This window comes from Periophthalmus magnuspinnatus, chromosome 15, assembly GCF_009829125.3.
Source record: "Periophthalmus magnuspinnatus isolate fPerMag1 chromosome 15, fPerMag1.2.pri, whole genome shotgun sequence".
Taxonomy (NCBI): Eukaryota; Metazoa; Chordata; class Actinopteri; order Gobiiformes; family Gobiidae; genus Periophthalmus; species Periophthalmus magnuspinnatus.
Genome location: NC_047140.1, coordinates 18,849,904 through 18,865,933, shown reverse-complemented (window position 1 = coordinate 18,865,933; position 16,030 = coordinate 18,849,904). Strand labels below are relative to the sequence as shown.

At 38.9% G+C, this 16,030-nt stretch overlaps 2 protein-coding genes across 2 annotated transcripts in view; one reads left to right on the top strand and one right to left on the bottom strand.

The window, feature by feature from the left end:
* prdx3 (peroxiredoxin 3) overlaps positions 1–16,030 on the top strand; it is a 254,629-nt gene that overhangs the window by 224,086 nt on the left and 14,513 nt on the right. The gene's annotated exons all lie outside the window — the stretch shown is intronic.
* On the bottom strand, positions 701–15,698 carry eif3s10 (eukaryotic translation initiation factor 3, subunit 10 (theta)). Its single transcript, XM_033979126.2, has 23 exons — positions 15,518–15,698; positions 14,652–14,842; positions 14,369–14,505; positions 13,711–13,874; positions 12,634–12,833; positions 12,014–12,222; positions 11,733–11,904; positions 11,178–11,282; positions 10,965–11,063; positions 10,684–10,800; positions 10,267–10,452; positions 9,142–9,489; positions 8,592–8,696; positions 7,727–7,840; positions 7,516–7,638; positions 6,857–7,010; positions 6,509–6,693; positions 5,848–5,948; positions 5,359–5,561; positions 4,589–4,846; positions 2,994–3,117; positions 1,929–2,155; positions 701–1,161 (listed from the first exon to the last, which is right to left on the bottom strand). The coding sequence occupies exons 1-23, from the start codon at positions 15,564–15,566 to the stop codon at positions 986–988; spliced, it is 3,747 nt and encodes a 1,248-aa protein (XP_033835017.1). The 5' UTR covers positions 15,567–15,698; the 3' UTR covers positions 701–985.

Below are 16,030 nucleotides of genomic sequence, written 5' to 3'. Positions count from 1 at the left end.
CCTCTAGCGGCCACAAGTAGAACAACACGTCACTTGGCAAACGCAAACAATAAATACAATTCAAACATCCACAGATAAGATACTAACACCTTCATTTCAAGCAACGTTTTAGGTTCACAATTTTACACTGATTAAACAAATAGTGTAGATATATTTTATGGTAGTTACATTTTGTTGGCTATAAATATGATCTTATAAAAAACATCCAAATAATCAGCAGTAACAATAATGGCAGCTCAAAGTATAGTAATGGTACAAGGTTGCCCAGAAAGCCTGAATTTTGTTCGTGTTAAAAATTACCTTCTAAAAATAGCCTAAAACAGCTCAGCATGTAGTAAATGTAAAATAAAGAATACAATTTTCTGTATGATAGTTAAAATGCATTGTGAAAGCAGGAAGAGATATTGAACTAATCTGTTTATCCATCTTTGGCTAGAGAAATCAAAAAAGTCAGAAAACTAAATTTAACTAAAGTAACTAAAGTACTTGTATACCACTTTGGCAAAGCATCACACAATGGTGTAATCCAACTACATTAGACTCTAAAGTTCAAACATTTATCTTTGTTGCATATTTCAGTTTGGAGAATGTAATTTGGCACTTTTGGAAAACTTTACTCATCTAAAGAAAACTTGAATGTCATCTATATAGATCTTGTAAAGTTGTAATAGAAGGTTTCAAAGACAAAAAGACAAACCACTGAGCAAACAGGTTTTATTTCTTATTAAAGGCCTGATGTGGACATTGCAGCCACGGATCCACACAAATGCACACAAATGGATAGATGAAGATTTGAGATTAGCCTCTGTTTTAACTTTAATAAAAGAAACTCCAGGAAATAAACTACAGTCTACAAATATTTCATTCAAAGAGCAAATGCACAGATCTCAGAAGCTGGGAGCCATTTAATCACCTTTGAAAGCTTATGGCAGATGAGATAGAGGTTAAAGTTAATATTTGATTGTTAATATTTTTCTTATATTTATTAACGGCGTACAGTGGTCCAGCCGTCATCATCGGTCTCATTTTTGGGGGTACGGCGAGGGGCTTCCTTCTCTGTATGCCAGGCCTTGTCTTCTTCGCGGTCTCGCTCTGGAGCTCGCTCTCTGGGACGTTCCCTCTCCTCACGTTTATCATCACCACTGCGACGCCAAGAACCACCTGAAGGAAAATATGTTTAGCCATTTAAATTAGTATGAAGTTAATATATATGGCTTATTTGTAATATTTTTTAAAACAAATTCAATGTTAGGCCCACATATATACTAGCTCTACAGCTGCAACTAATGATTCATCTTTGATTAGTCAGACTAATCAAATAATCATATCCATCATACACTGAATTTTACCCAGATAAGGAACAAAAAGCCAAATGAAGATATTTCCAAATGAAGTGTATTGATTAAAATCACAAATTGGTTATTCCCTTTATGACAACCTGATTTGATAATGCTGCCATCTTTAGAGCATGGCCCAAAAGAGGTTTTATCATAGAGTCTGTATAACAACTAAAGATGACTAAAACTATCAGAATAATTGTGACTAGTGGACTGTTAAAATAATTAAAGTGCCACAAAGAAGGAAATCAAAGCTTTTTTCCCTAGTCAAGCATGAGCTGGTGAATGCTGCCACCTGCTGGTTGACAATAGAACATCTCAAATCACACAAATCAATAACTCTGTAAATTGGACATTCTGTATAACATGGTTAAAAGCTCAAAAAGTGCTTTTGCATAGTATGGGTCTTTAAGAGTCCAATTTATCCATGTTTTAGTACTCCTTTGTGTAATTCTTTGATTAGAATAGTCCTGGTTTAGACCCGGTCAGGAGGTCATAAGGTTTCGAGGTAATACTTGTGTGAAAAGTTTGAAAAGCACTGGTGCAAATTTAAATGCTCATCCTGTATTTTGCGCTAGTATTTTTCCTCACCATTGTCAAGATCTCGTGGAGGTCCCCTGTTCTCTCTGTCGTCACGGCGTTCCCTGTCTCGACGGTCTCCACGGCGATCGTCTCTGTCTCTATCACGACGGTCGTCACGGTCTTGGCCCATGTCTCGGTCACGGCCCACGTCTCTGTCCCGCTCTGGCTCCTCACGGCGAGCTTCTCTCCAGCTGCCTCCCCCCTCCTCTCCTCCTCTGCGCCACACACCCTCCTCTCTGCCAACACACAGAGTGCAGACAATTAACGTAAGAAATAACTAAATCAGGTTTGTGCGAAAAGTTAAAATCGGACTAAACACCTCCAAATCCTAAACAGGGTTGCCAGATTTTCAAAACAACAAGTGATCAAGCCTTTGAGGTTTAAAAAACAACAACAACAACAACAACAAAACAACATGAGCCCAACAAAAAATAGCAAAAAAATAAGCAACTAGTTTAAGTGCTTAGTCCAACTTAAAGAGCCCATATTACCCTATTTTCTGATCTATGTTATGTTGTTTCCTCATCACAAACACACCTGGAGTTGTGTTTTGTTTCAATCACACATTTATCAAACAAATCCTGCATATTTAGGGTGAGCTCTTTCCTTTTCCATACACCTTCACTAGAATCAGTTGGATAATTCCAGCCCTGGAACTGTCAGTCTCTACTGAACTGAAGGTAAAGGGTAGCAGTCATCTTAAAAACTATCGCTTCATGACATCACAAGGTGGAACAGAGCATTCTGAGCTTTGGAAATATAGACAGAATAATAAGGGGTTACTCGAACGTGAATGAAACAAAACACAGTTCCGGGTATGTTTTTGAGGAGGTAACAATGTTTTAACCTGGATTAACGGTCACAAGACCATTTTGTGTAATATAGGACATTTATTCTCATGTTATTGTATCTACATTTTTATTTTTAAGTTCAACAAAGGCTCTTACTGGAACTGGAGACTGTCAGAGGAAACAATTCTTAATGTGACTAATGTATACAAATAAAAAATTATAATGAATAAAACGTCCACGTGAAGATGGCTACAAAAGTATATAATATGTCTCTTGTACAAACCTGGGGGGGCGTCTCTCCCTGAAGCGCTCAGACCTCTCCTCTCCTTCGTCATCAGCTTCGTCTCGAGCTCCACGAGGAGGACCCCAGCTCTCTTCTCGGGCCTTCTCCCGCTCACGCCAGCCGCCTGGAAAAACAGCACGAGACAATGATAAGAAGACATATTATAAGAAATGCATTAAAAGTTCATAAAAGAATAGATTTAAAAATGGTAAAAAAAAAAAAAAAAAGATCTTTAAATGTTCTGTTGTAAATGGTCAAAATAATGCCATAATTTAATCATAAAAGCAACATCTTTGCAAACAAACACCACAGCGGGCTGAGAGATTTCAGCAGAAGCAACAATCGAACCTCCAAACTGCATTTAATAATAATAATAATAATAATGTCTTACACTTGTAATGCACTTTACAGGCTTGTCAAAGCCTCTCAAAGCGCAACACTATAGTCATTATTCATTCATTTCCACACTTGGTGATGGTAAGCTACTAATGTAGCCACAGCTGCCCTGGGGCAGACTGACGGATGCAAGGCTGCCAATCTGCGCCATCGGCCCCTCCGACCACCACCTATCATTCGTGCACACACCACTTTCATACTAGGCAACGTGAGTGAAGTGTCTTGCCTAAGGACACAACGACAGATCTTGGTCCGAGCGGGACTCGATTCTCCAACCTTCGAGTTGGGGGACACACACTCTAACCCCTGAGCCACTGTCGCCCCATTTGAGAGACATGAGTCAAGTTAGAGGTTTGTAATGAGGACTGTAATATGCAGTAGCTTGAACCCTGGCTAGCAATCACTGCAGGGTGTGGGGTCAGGACAGCGATTAGGTATGTTCAGGTGAGGCTTAAGAATGAGGGAGTCCACGGGCAGGTACAGGTAGAACGTTCCCTTTAATGTCCTTACTTGGAGTGTGGGCGTATATGGGTGAGAAAGAGTGGGTTTGTGTGTGTGTGTGGTGTGTGTGGTTATCTACAAGAGAAGGAATAAACAAATACAAACAATATGTTAATCACAATCAAAATGGTGATTACATAAGTGACCGCGTGGTTATTTACATAATGTGAATACAAAGAAGTTAACAAAATGACCGATAGGAGGCCAGTCTAGTCACGAGGCTAGCGTATGTAAACACAAGGCTAGCGTATATAAATTGGAAAGTTTTACTCAAAACTCTAAACTACACGCTGTCAATTACAAGTATAAGTTCTGAACACAATATCACAAATACACAGAATACACACTATAAGTAGACATTAAGTCAGTCCCAGAGAGCCAATGCACGTAACGTTATGCAACCATGTAAAATAATAATCTGTGTGTCTGGCGCACTGGTGTACACTCGCGCTCCCTCTAGTGGTGCAACAAGGGATAACAACAATTAAGAACAACTAAACTAAACCAGTAAAACAACAGAACTAAATGGGCTTTATGGATAGTCTTTTATATAAGGTTTTTTACGCTCTTTGGTCCGACTCCAGACCCTTCTGATCCAAACAGAATGTAGAAGGGATTGGCTGGTTACGCAAAGAACACTGTGCAATTATTTTACAAATTTATAGAGCAAAAATAACAAAGTCAAACTAGATTCTGACCTGGGCGTCCAAGAGGCTTCCATGGTTTAGCATCGTCTCCTCTGCGCTCCCGTCCCTCATCCAGGCCTCTCCTTGGAGTGCGCTCATCCCGATCCTCCCCTCCTCGTCTGGGACCCCAGTCGTCATCTGCCCCCCTCCTCGGAATTCTGTCCTCCAGGCCTCTGCGTGGGGGTCCATCGTCAAAGCCCCTCCTCGGTCCACGGTCTTCATCGAACCCTCTCCTGGGAGCGCGGTCCTCATCACCTCCGCGTCTGGGACCTGAATTAGAAGAGATTATGTTATGTTTTCAAAATGTAAATGCAGTTCAAAATACACAGAAGTTTGAAATAACTAACAGATTAGATTGTCTAACTGTGTAGGTGTAGTACAGTTATGAAAACAAAAACACTTAAATTAAGTATTTTCAATTGCATTGCAATTTTTGAGTCAATTACAATTAATCTGCATCTCTAGTTTACAATGCGCAATACATACGTGTGATTAAACCAAGGATGGAGTATTTGCAGAGGACGTCTTGTAGAGCAACAGTGGGAGGAGACTTCTTCCCTTATGTAAAATTCCCCAATATTTTCCTAAACTTGTTTTTTGAAAAGTTTAAGATAAGAGAACCTTTATTTGCATAGGGTATTTGACTAAATAAGAGTATAACCATGAAAACAATAAAATAAATGTTGCCTTTTAGATACAGACGTTTTTAACATGGCTATTAGCTGATAAATGTCATTTCTATCCACCATTTAAAATATGCATTTAAATTATCTCAGCTGTACCTCGGTCATCGTCGAAGCCTCTCCTGGGCCCACGATCGTCGTCCATGCCTCTGCGTATGGGGCGGTCTTCCTCCCCTCCTCTCCGCGGGCCACGCTCGTCGTCAAAGCCCCTCCTCCCTCTGTCATCCCTGCGTGGGGCGTCCCGTCTGAAGGGGCCTTCACGCTCCTCTCTGTCCTCGTCACGGCCCTCCTGTCTCCAGTCACTACAGAGGGAATAGAACAGTCAGAAACCACATCCACATCAGTTGTTTTTCGATTGATTCATGTTTGGGTAATCTTGTATTGCATTCGAGACTTTAATACACCGAAAACTGCTGTTATCCCTCCATCTCCACTTATTCTTCTGTACATTCTTGTGAGTATCCTCCCCCCCTCAATATTATGTTTTACAATTAATCAAACAACATGATCTATGTAGTTTAATGCTAAATACCCAAGAGAAAAGCATATTTATTTTTAAAACATGAACAGTGCTGTGATGTGACTGACCGCTCAGGTACAGGGCGGCGCCACTCTGAGTCTCCTCCCTCAGGGCGGGCTTCAGTCCTCTTCCTCCAGCCGCTCTCCTCCTTTTCCTTGTCACCCCAGTCCTGAAAAGATTAAAAAGCCAAAACTAGGATATTAGTACTTTTAGTCGGAAAATTTCTACTTTATATTTTCACTGAATAATAAAAACAAAATATAAATCAACATGCACTGGGATTGAAGTGGAAGTGGAACTTGAATCTAGTCTCCACACGTTCTCTTTGTTCAACAGACCACATTATAAACTCGATGTCAATTTAAACATAATCTTGTTCCCCTCCCTTTGAAATTTTAGCATTATGACAACACTACTATTAATTTCTATTAAGGCATGAATTTACAAACTCGATTTCGATAAAGAACAGACTTGACAGTATAATATTTTCTTAAAAGAGCTTTTAAAATCAATTTTCAACACAAAATAATAGTATTTGTTAATTATACTATGTGGTCTCATTAGTTCTAATAGTTTTGATGTGTTTTTTTTTTTTCTTTTGGATCTATACTTGCTCAAATGAATATTTATTTTAAATTCATGTCCGATTTGGTACTTTTGACAGCTCTACTTAATACAAGGAAACAAATTAAGCCTTTAGTTTTATCTACTAGGAATAGCCACACAGACCTTGGCCCTCTCCTCCCTCTCTGGAGCCCTCCTCTCCTCCTCTCTCTTCCGTTCTCTCTCTTCGATCTCCTGTTGTCGGGCTCTCTGCTTCCTCTCCTGCTCCTCCAGTTTCCTTAGACGCTCCTGGTATTCCCGCTCCTCCTCCTCACGCTGCTCCTGCTCCAAGCGCTCCCTCTCCTCACGCTCTGAAAACATTAAACTCTTCAAGTTAGATTTTTTGATTACCTTCACCATGACCAAATAGCAGAATACTCAATTCACTGTTCAATAGAATAGTCTAGTCTGTGCCCAGCTTTATGAAATCAAAGTTTCTTAATCATGACATTGTTATTGACCCTGTAGTCTCACCCTTCTTGAGCTGCTCCTCGTGGATGCGCTGGGCCTCCTCCTCTTTCATGCGGTAGTAGTCGTTGCGTCGGTCTTCTTTGCGTTTCCTCTTCCGTTCTTCCATTCTCTTTTTCCTCTCCTCCACCAAACGAGCCTGGAATGCCTTCAGTTTTTCCTATGAAACAATCATTTATACATTAATGAATACACTGCACACGCTCTATACATTTTATATATTTTGTCATACCTAGGTACATTTTGTATGACTCAGATGCCCTTTGTCATTTTGTGGCACTTTTATGGACAATATTGCTTGCTTGTTTACTTGACTTTATATTTTGTTAACACTTTATAACACTATTTACAGCCCTAATAAAGCAGTAAGACTTGGCCTTAATTCATAATGAAGAAATAGTTTATTACCAATGACTGAGTAACTACTCCAGATTACAGGGTTAGGAGTTAGTAACAATTTAATTAAAAGGGTTAAGAATTAGCCTTTAAGTAGTTAATAAGCCTGAATCTATTCCTAATAAACAAATCGTTTATTAAGAGTAAGTTTTTGTTCATGCTTTATTATGGCTAAATAAGGTGTAGTTATTAGAGTGTTAAAGAAAGTGCTATTTTCTAAACACAAAATATAGTTAACTACTGAAAAGAATGAAATGCATCAGTCTCACCTCATAAATGCAGCTACGAGCGACTGTGATCTTAGACAAAAAGTTCTCCTTGTCCTCGATCATCCTGGACATGCGCTTCTTGTGCTCCAGGGCCTTCTCCCTCTCCACCTTCATGTTACTGATCTAAATAATAAAACAAGATACTGGTTACAATTTGTTCAGTAATATATGTTTAAAGTGATCAATAAAACTGATTGAATAGTCCACATACCCTCTCCTCCTCCTGTAGTTCCCAGAGCTCCATGTCTTTAACACGTTGCTCCTCGTACGCCTTTTTGATCAGGGGGATCTCCTCAAGGCGTTTGGCTCTCTCAAAGTAGTCAATCTGAATGGAAATAAAAACAAGATTAAAGTAATAAAACAAACTGATCATAAGGAAGTATCAAGTCCTTTTAGTTTTTTTTAAATGTTATTTGACACCAAAAGCAGTGAACTCCTTGACCAATTTTAAGATTAAGCCCATCACAATAATACTGATGCCCAATGATAAAGCACAATTATTCACAAAAAGTAGTCTAAATGTACAATATTGTTAAAAAAAAACACACACGCAAACTGCAATAAATAACAAAATGCAACACTTGCATACTTTGTTTCTATGAGTCATAGAAGTTCATCATTCAACACTCTATAGCTCAAATCTTCCCATCAGTGCAAGGGAAAAGTACCCTTGATAAACAATGACCCCCAAAAAGTATTGTTCCATCTGTCATGTATTGAACAATAAGCCTGTCACAATACATATTATATTGACTAATGTCAGATAATTCGGGTTGCAATGATTAGTCCACTATATAGAAGCCTTCACTCACCATATTTCAACCTTTATTTAGTTGATAATTTATTTAAAAAGTGTCACTGTACAATAAAAATAATCGCTTGACTAGTCGACAATGGAAAAATTAATTACTAGTCGCAGACTATTTGACTACTAAAATAATTGTCAGCTGCAGCCCTAAAGATAATTTAAAAATGCATCTAGTACTGGGAACATTGAGCAGATAAGACATGCTTTTACTTACACAGCCAAGTCAAAAGATCACATTTTTTGTTTATTGTATATTAATTATGATTACCTTCTTTTCTTGATTCTTGAGTCGCTCTTGAAGTTCTTTCTTCTCCTTCTCGAGCTGCTCCACTTGTTTGGCCATGATGAAGTCTGGGTCCAACTCCTCCAGGTCCTACAAGTCAACACTTAGTATTTTAGTTTGTTTTTTCTTCTTTCTGCGTCCCACAGGTTTCAGTTAAATAAATAATTTGGATCTAATTTTTGGTGTATGTTTTACAAGGGAAATCTAATCACTATAAACACCAGTGACATGTGACAGCTAATCCATACATTTTAGAGCAACTGTTGTATTTGGAAGAAAGAATACAATGAATTCTAATATAACTCTTTCAATCCTGAACATTTACATTTGTCTTTGTGCAGGTTTTGACAAGAAAAATTATGCAAAATCAAAGTGCAAACTACTGTGGCAAAGAAATCAGATTACTCACATCAGACACAACTGTTTATATGACATTTCAATAATTTGATAGCTCCAGAAATTAGATAATGATCAGATTTTTGGGAGTGCGTGATGTAAACATAACATCCATCATGTATTGAATCGCTGAACTTACCTCAATATCAATGTCTTTAAAGGCCTTGGCTCCAAGCTCAGTCTTCTTGATCTGCTCCAGTCTTTCCCTCACAGTCTTCTTCTTGATTTGTTCATGTTCCTGCATGATCCGCTCCTTCTCCCTCTCCTTGGCCTCCTGTCTAAGCCTCTCCTCTTCGGCCTTTCGGACCTTCTGCATCTCCGCCTCCCTCTGCTCCAGCTCCTCCTTTTCCCTCTGGATGTTCAGACTCTCCAGGCGCTCTTTTCTCTCCTCTATGGTCTGTCGTCGGGCCAGGATTCGCTGATGGTCTTTACGGGCGTTTTTCAGGTAAGCTGCGATGGCCTGTTGGTGCTGCTCCTCACGCTCTTGCTACAAATGAACAAGAGAAAATATTCAAAGTACAGTTCATAAATGATGAACTAAAGATGTTCTAATGCAGCGAGGGACAGACAATAGTGATTGACAGAATCCTCTCACTTTAAAGAGGCAGTTCAGTGGCTATGTTCACAGGCACATCAAAATCTGATTATCTGTCATTTAAATAATCTTAAAGGTCTAGAAATCAAACTGCAAAACCAGATGTCAGTAATCAGAACGACATCAGAAATAAATCTGATTACTCCTATCATATTTAGCTGTACATCATTTTAATAATCTTTTAACTCCAAAAATGTTGTACTAATCAGATTTTGAGAGTGCATGTAACCATGACCACTGGGTCTCGACAAATGAAAGCATTCCATAACTGTAAATGGAATTGATTAACTTGTTAATAATTGTAAATTGTTATGCGTTGAATTGGAGGCATTAAACACATTAACCCTCAACTGCCTTCATCTGCTGCTCAGCCAAATTTAACAAACACTTCAATGTGCGATTATTTTATGGAGGTTTATAAATGTCACAAAATTATGAAGTAAATCCACTGTAAATTTGTTATTAAAATTCCTGCGCACTTGATGCATTTATAGTAATACAGATATTTATGATATTGCACCCAAATTTCAATATGCTCACATGTTGACAACTACTACATGAAAGATACAGTGGAACTGTCAACTTAATAGTTCATGATGCACAGTGCATCCAGTTGACATTGTTAGGTATAGCACACATACAGTATTGACTTATTAGATCCAAACTCACCAGGATGGATGTGGGCTTGATGACCTGTATGGCTTTAGCCAGAGAAGCAGACATGGCCGTGAGCTGGTTCCTGATCTGTTCCGAGGGCATGTTCTGCAGGAAGGGCCCAACCGGAGAGTCCTCTTTGGTTGAATAATTCAGATCAGAGCCAAAACTCAGGGTCCGAGATGAGTGGTCAATGCGCACCTAAAAGGAAAGTAAGAAAACATGCATCAAAAAGACATTCCAGTGAGCTCAGTAAGAAGTATAGGGTTAACAGCTGCATTATGGGATTATTACTACAACAGATAATATATGATTAAAAGTAAAATAATTCAAAAATAAAATTATTTATAGTTTCATACAGTTTCAGTGTTCTAGTTCAGTGGAATTGAAATCCCACTGAAAATGTTGCATGAATCATTTGACTGGTGTTACCTGTAGGTCGCAGTGACGAGCAGCATCCACAATGGAGCGCTCCAACTGGAAAGCATCCACAAAAGGAACCAGGGTGGCCAAACGGTTAAACTCAATGCTCTGATAGATCTGCGCCACCTAAAGACAATGGCAAAGGTAAAGACAACATTAGTGAGAAAAGCACAACTTTGTGACAACATGGCACATTTATTCATAAAGGTACAAGTCATGCATGAGCAAACGCATTGTGCATCACATACAGAAATAATGAACAGGTTTAAAACATAAATGATGAAACTTACTTGTTGCAGGAGTCTGAGGATAGTGTTGTTTTGGAGATGAGGGACATACTGTTGAAGATCTGACTCCTTCTCAGCCTGTTCTCTCACCCAGTCCAACACCTACGAATTAAAGTAATTTGACACAATATGACTTTATATCAGATTCAAATGGATGAGATGTTGACCGCAAACTTGATTATAATGAATATGCACACGCTGTGCTAAAACACGCACCTTGGTGACTCTTCCACTGAGCTTCAGAGGATGGAAGTCGACCTCAAGCCAGTTATACAGGTCCTTCACGTCAGGAACCACATATTGCAGCAGGTTAAACCTCACCTATTACAAAAAAAAACTATGTTTAACCAGGTCTGGGTGATATGACAAAAACAGAATAATCACCTTTTTTATTATTATTATTTGACTTTTTTTGTCTTATTAAAATGGCTTTCAATATTAGTATCCTGAATATACTGAGTTTTAATCATTGTCATTTAGAACAAAAAAATTGTATAAAGAATAGTATAAAGTCCACTCTAAACCGCTGTTTTTATTGATTGTGGATTGGCTGTAGACCTCTTGATTAAAAACACCAAAGATAATTATTGACAATTAGAAATGACAATCTTAATCTTTCTTAAAAATTTATTAATTGCATAGCCCTATGTTTAACACAGACTAGGCACCCACTGATACCTGCATTGTAAGCCAGGCATTGTTAGAGTATTAGTGCAAAAATGTGTAGCCCTAGATTAGTGCCTGATTATATTCATAGAATGAAAAAGGTACCATGTCATTGATGAGACTCTGGCGTGTGGGCGGAGACTGCAGACCCAGGAGTGTGGCCAGTCTCCGATGCTTCTCCACAATAATCCCGTCCATGTCCAGCAGACGAGCGATGTCCGTGCGCTCAGGAGTGATGGGAATGGACAGAGTGGCCAAGAGGACTCGAGTAGACATCCTGAAAGAACAAAGTCACAATTTCACCACTGAAGTAGATTTACATGTTGATATTCAGGCTACAAATTTTACAGTGACAAATGAAATACCCATCACTACGTATACACTACCTCTGCATCTCCTCCTGAGTGAGGTTCTTGCGCATCTCCCTGGATAGGTGGTAGAGGCGGTGCAGGGTGCAGGCGTGGAATAGGGCATTCCCAGACTTCCAGAACACAGTGGACACTTTGTTGTAGTAGTTGGCCATGAGCTGAGGCTTTGGGGGCTTCTTGGACAGAGCGAACAGGCCGTGGATGTCCTCAACTGCCTTGAACGCTTCCTAAAGACACAATTTAGTTCAACAATTACAATTTTATGTAAAATGAAGAAATGTATTCAGAGTTTAATTACCAAGGATAATAAAAGCTTTTCCAATCTATGCATTATATTTTTCAAGCAAATGTATGCAAAAAACATGCAACTTTTGCTACTTTTTTTTCCCTAATATGTGAAATAAAGAATGTTTGAATGCCCAAGTACAAATTGGCCACACAATAGAATGAAGGAATCTGAAAGTGCTTAAAAGGTGCCAATCAATATAACAAATGAAAAAAAAAACCAATATGCCAAAAGGCCATCACTTTAAATGTGTCCACATCCACAATAAGGAATAAATCAGTTTAAAAATCCAGATAATTGTCTTTATTTAGTGTTGAGTGTTTAGAGGTGTTTATGATGCAATTGCACTGACCTGCCAGAGCTCCATGCTGATGGCGCTGTCAAGCTGCACCAGGCGGGTCTCGAGGTGCATGGACTGGGACTCAGGGTTGTTCAGGTTGATGGCCGTGCTCTGGTTGTGGTGACGCTGGATCTGGCCCAGATGCATCCTCAGGTTATCGCAGAGCTTACGGAACTCCGCCTTACGGGTGTACTGCAGGCAGAACTTGAAGGCTGCATAATAAACAACAGTAAAAATTCACAAACCAGGCACTTGTTTCGGTGCAACATTAAAATGATTTCACAATGGCTATAAAACTATAAATAAAACTTTTTCTCCAACACATTCAAATGAACATCTGCACTGTGAAATTAATAATCAGTATTTCCCAAAAAATAGACTTTTTCCACTCATTGTTGTTAAAAAATACACAAGCTGCAATAAATAACATACACTTAGTAATAAAATGTTTAACACTCTACAGCTCAAAAAAAAAAAAAGTTCCCCCCAAAATACTGACGCTTTGCTACATTAACTTGATAAGTTTTGTGACAAGGCCAACTTGATAGTTTTAGTAAAGTCATATACATATAGAAGAAACTATATTTTAGGGTTGGGAATCCAATTTTAATCAAGACTGAGACTCAGACATGTCTAATTGTCAATGATATGCCTTGGGCATATTTAACTGAAGGTCCACTGCTAATCCTCTGTCATTAAACCCATGTGATTAGGAGCAAAGTCTGGTCTTTGGAAGAATAAAATACGGCGTTTTTGTGAATGAAATAAATACATTTTCATTTCATTTTTAAAAATAAAAAACTAAATCTAATTTAAAATCAACATGGACCAATATAAAGGAAAAAAATAAATTCTGATTTTTTTTTTTGCCATATTACCCAGCCCTAAAATAGTTAATCTGTAACCTGTGCAACAGGTAACAGTTGTACTCCACAAATTGTATTAAACAAAATGACTCAAATTTTGATCCATTTTTGTCCTCATAGTCTTAGTATACACCTGTGGGAAATACTATGTTCCATTTTATCTGGATCTAAACTGAGCAAAAATACATTGTGTAATTATTTTTGTTCGGAACAGCTTTCCCACCTTGCTGAGCAATGTCATGATAGAGGCGTTCCACTTTGGAGTTATTTCGGAGCAGGTCCAGACACTGACGATATGACTCCCACAAAAACTTCACCCACGGAGTCAAGAGCAGCCGGTCTGTGCGGTCCTGAGTGTCCTCTCCGCTCACAGCACTCAGCAGCACACTGGGATGAGACAGGATAAAGAGGTTCAATGAGATGAAATGGTCAAATTTTGAATCAGTTAAATTATCTAAAGGTATTCATAGAAAATAATGTGTACACACATTGAGAGATTAAAAATAAACTACGGATTAAGCAAACAAGATGAAGATGACAGAGATGATGAACATGGAAGTTTGAGAGTGGTCGTGAAAATACCAACTGGATAGTTTTAAATATTTACAGTAACAAACAAGTGTGGGCACAACTTGACACCCATGACACTTGGCTCAGTTATTTGGTATTAAACAACACAAGATTTGTTCTATCCAAAAGCAATGTAAAACACAAGTGGTTGAAAAACAAATAGCATTGGAAAGTGGTGTGCACATAGATGACAAATTATAAAAAAAAAAACTTGTATTGAGTTATCATCAGAGTTCATAGTTAGATGTTTGGAGCATTCATTTTAGGTAGAATGTTTCCTTTTCTTTTGGCTTTAGACAGCTCATCTTTACCTCTCTGGAGTCTGGATGTTGTCCAGATCCTCGATGTCTAGGACCATCTGTTGAGACTCCTCTTTAGCCGTTTCAGTTTTATCCTCAGCCAGTTTGAGGTAGGCCCGAACCACATCCTCTAGGGACTTGATGTTCACCTTCAGACACAGACACATGTTAGAATTCTAAGATTTAAAATGGTTCAATACCCCACCTATACACTTTTACAGTATTACGTGTTCGCAAAATAATATCACAAACTATAAATGCATAGCCCTTTCAGAGCTGGGGAATGATTGTGCACCTGCTGACAGATGTTCTTGTACTGGTAGAGACCCTCCTTGGCCAGGTGGCTTTTGCGCAGGTCCACACACAGCTCCAGGTATTTGAGCATGATGGGCTCGTGGATCTTCTGCCATGTTCGATGCTTCTTGCTCTTGATGACATCGTACAGGACATCCAAGGCAGGCTGCTTCTTGCCAACCTCCAGAAACTCTATACAACAGAGACAGGAATAGATTAATACATGCCAAGATGTAGTGTATATACACTACTCATGCACACAGTTCCCTCATACATGAAAGCAATATCAGGTACAGGGTATTAAGGTATTAAATGTACTTCAGACAGCTGCAAGTATGTTGACAACTATGACCTACTATCCACAGAAGGCCATCACTAATTACAAAAGTAGGTAAAATACCTATTCATAGTAAATACACTAAATACACAATTTCCAACAATGTGCTGGTTCTTTAATAAGTAACGTTCGTAAACTATTACAGCACAGGACAATACAGATGTGAGCAAAGTGTCCCTGGAGTATGCAGGCCCAGTGCAGGGCAGGGTAAGCATGACTTTAGCACTAGTACATCTGAAAAGACTGATCACAGCTGTTATAAAGACACAACTACAATGCCATAAACACCATATAGCTTGTTAACAGATTCGACCATCCAGACAACAATCAGAGCACAGCAACTATCACACAGTGAAATACGTGTTTAATGCACCTTAGGGTTACGTTAGCTAAAAGAAAGCGACATGGCTTCCCCGCCATTAGCCTCAGTTAGCTGCCTCATAGCAGCCTCATAAGTCGGAGCTAACCGGTTAGCCTGTTAGCCTGTTAGCATCAGCTCTTTAACGTTGAACCGGAGCCTTTACACTCACCGTTCGCTCGTTTAAGAGCATTCTCGGGCCGTTGAAAATACGCCGGCATATCGGTGGCTTTCTACAAAAACTCGACTGGCAGAGTTGAAGTAAATCTTTAGATTTTCACCAGTCCATCAAAGCCACGCACTCACGCACTGCTGCAGAGCTGGTGAAAAAGGACCAACCTCGTGAGCGGCCCAGCAGGAGTTGCCAAATAAAAATTATATCGTCAGATTTCACTAATAATTAATTAGCTGGTTGTAATTACTCATTAAAGTCCTTACTACATCTTATACTAATTTATCTTATATCTGCACTATTGCAGAATTAATTGCAGTCATGACCAAAAATACAAAACATGATGAATTCATTCCATTACAGTTTATTTAGGGGGATTATCTTCAAACCTGGCAACCTGTTGGGTGTTCCGCGAAATTCTCTAATCAAGTTTACTTGTTTCTGGACATAAAATAACTAAACCGAGCTGCTGGAAATGTAAAACCGTTTGTATGATATTTTCTTCGTTATGTG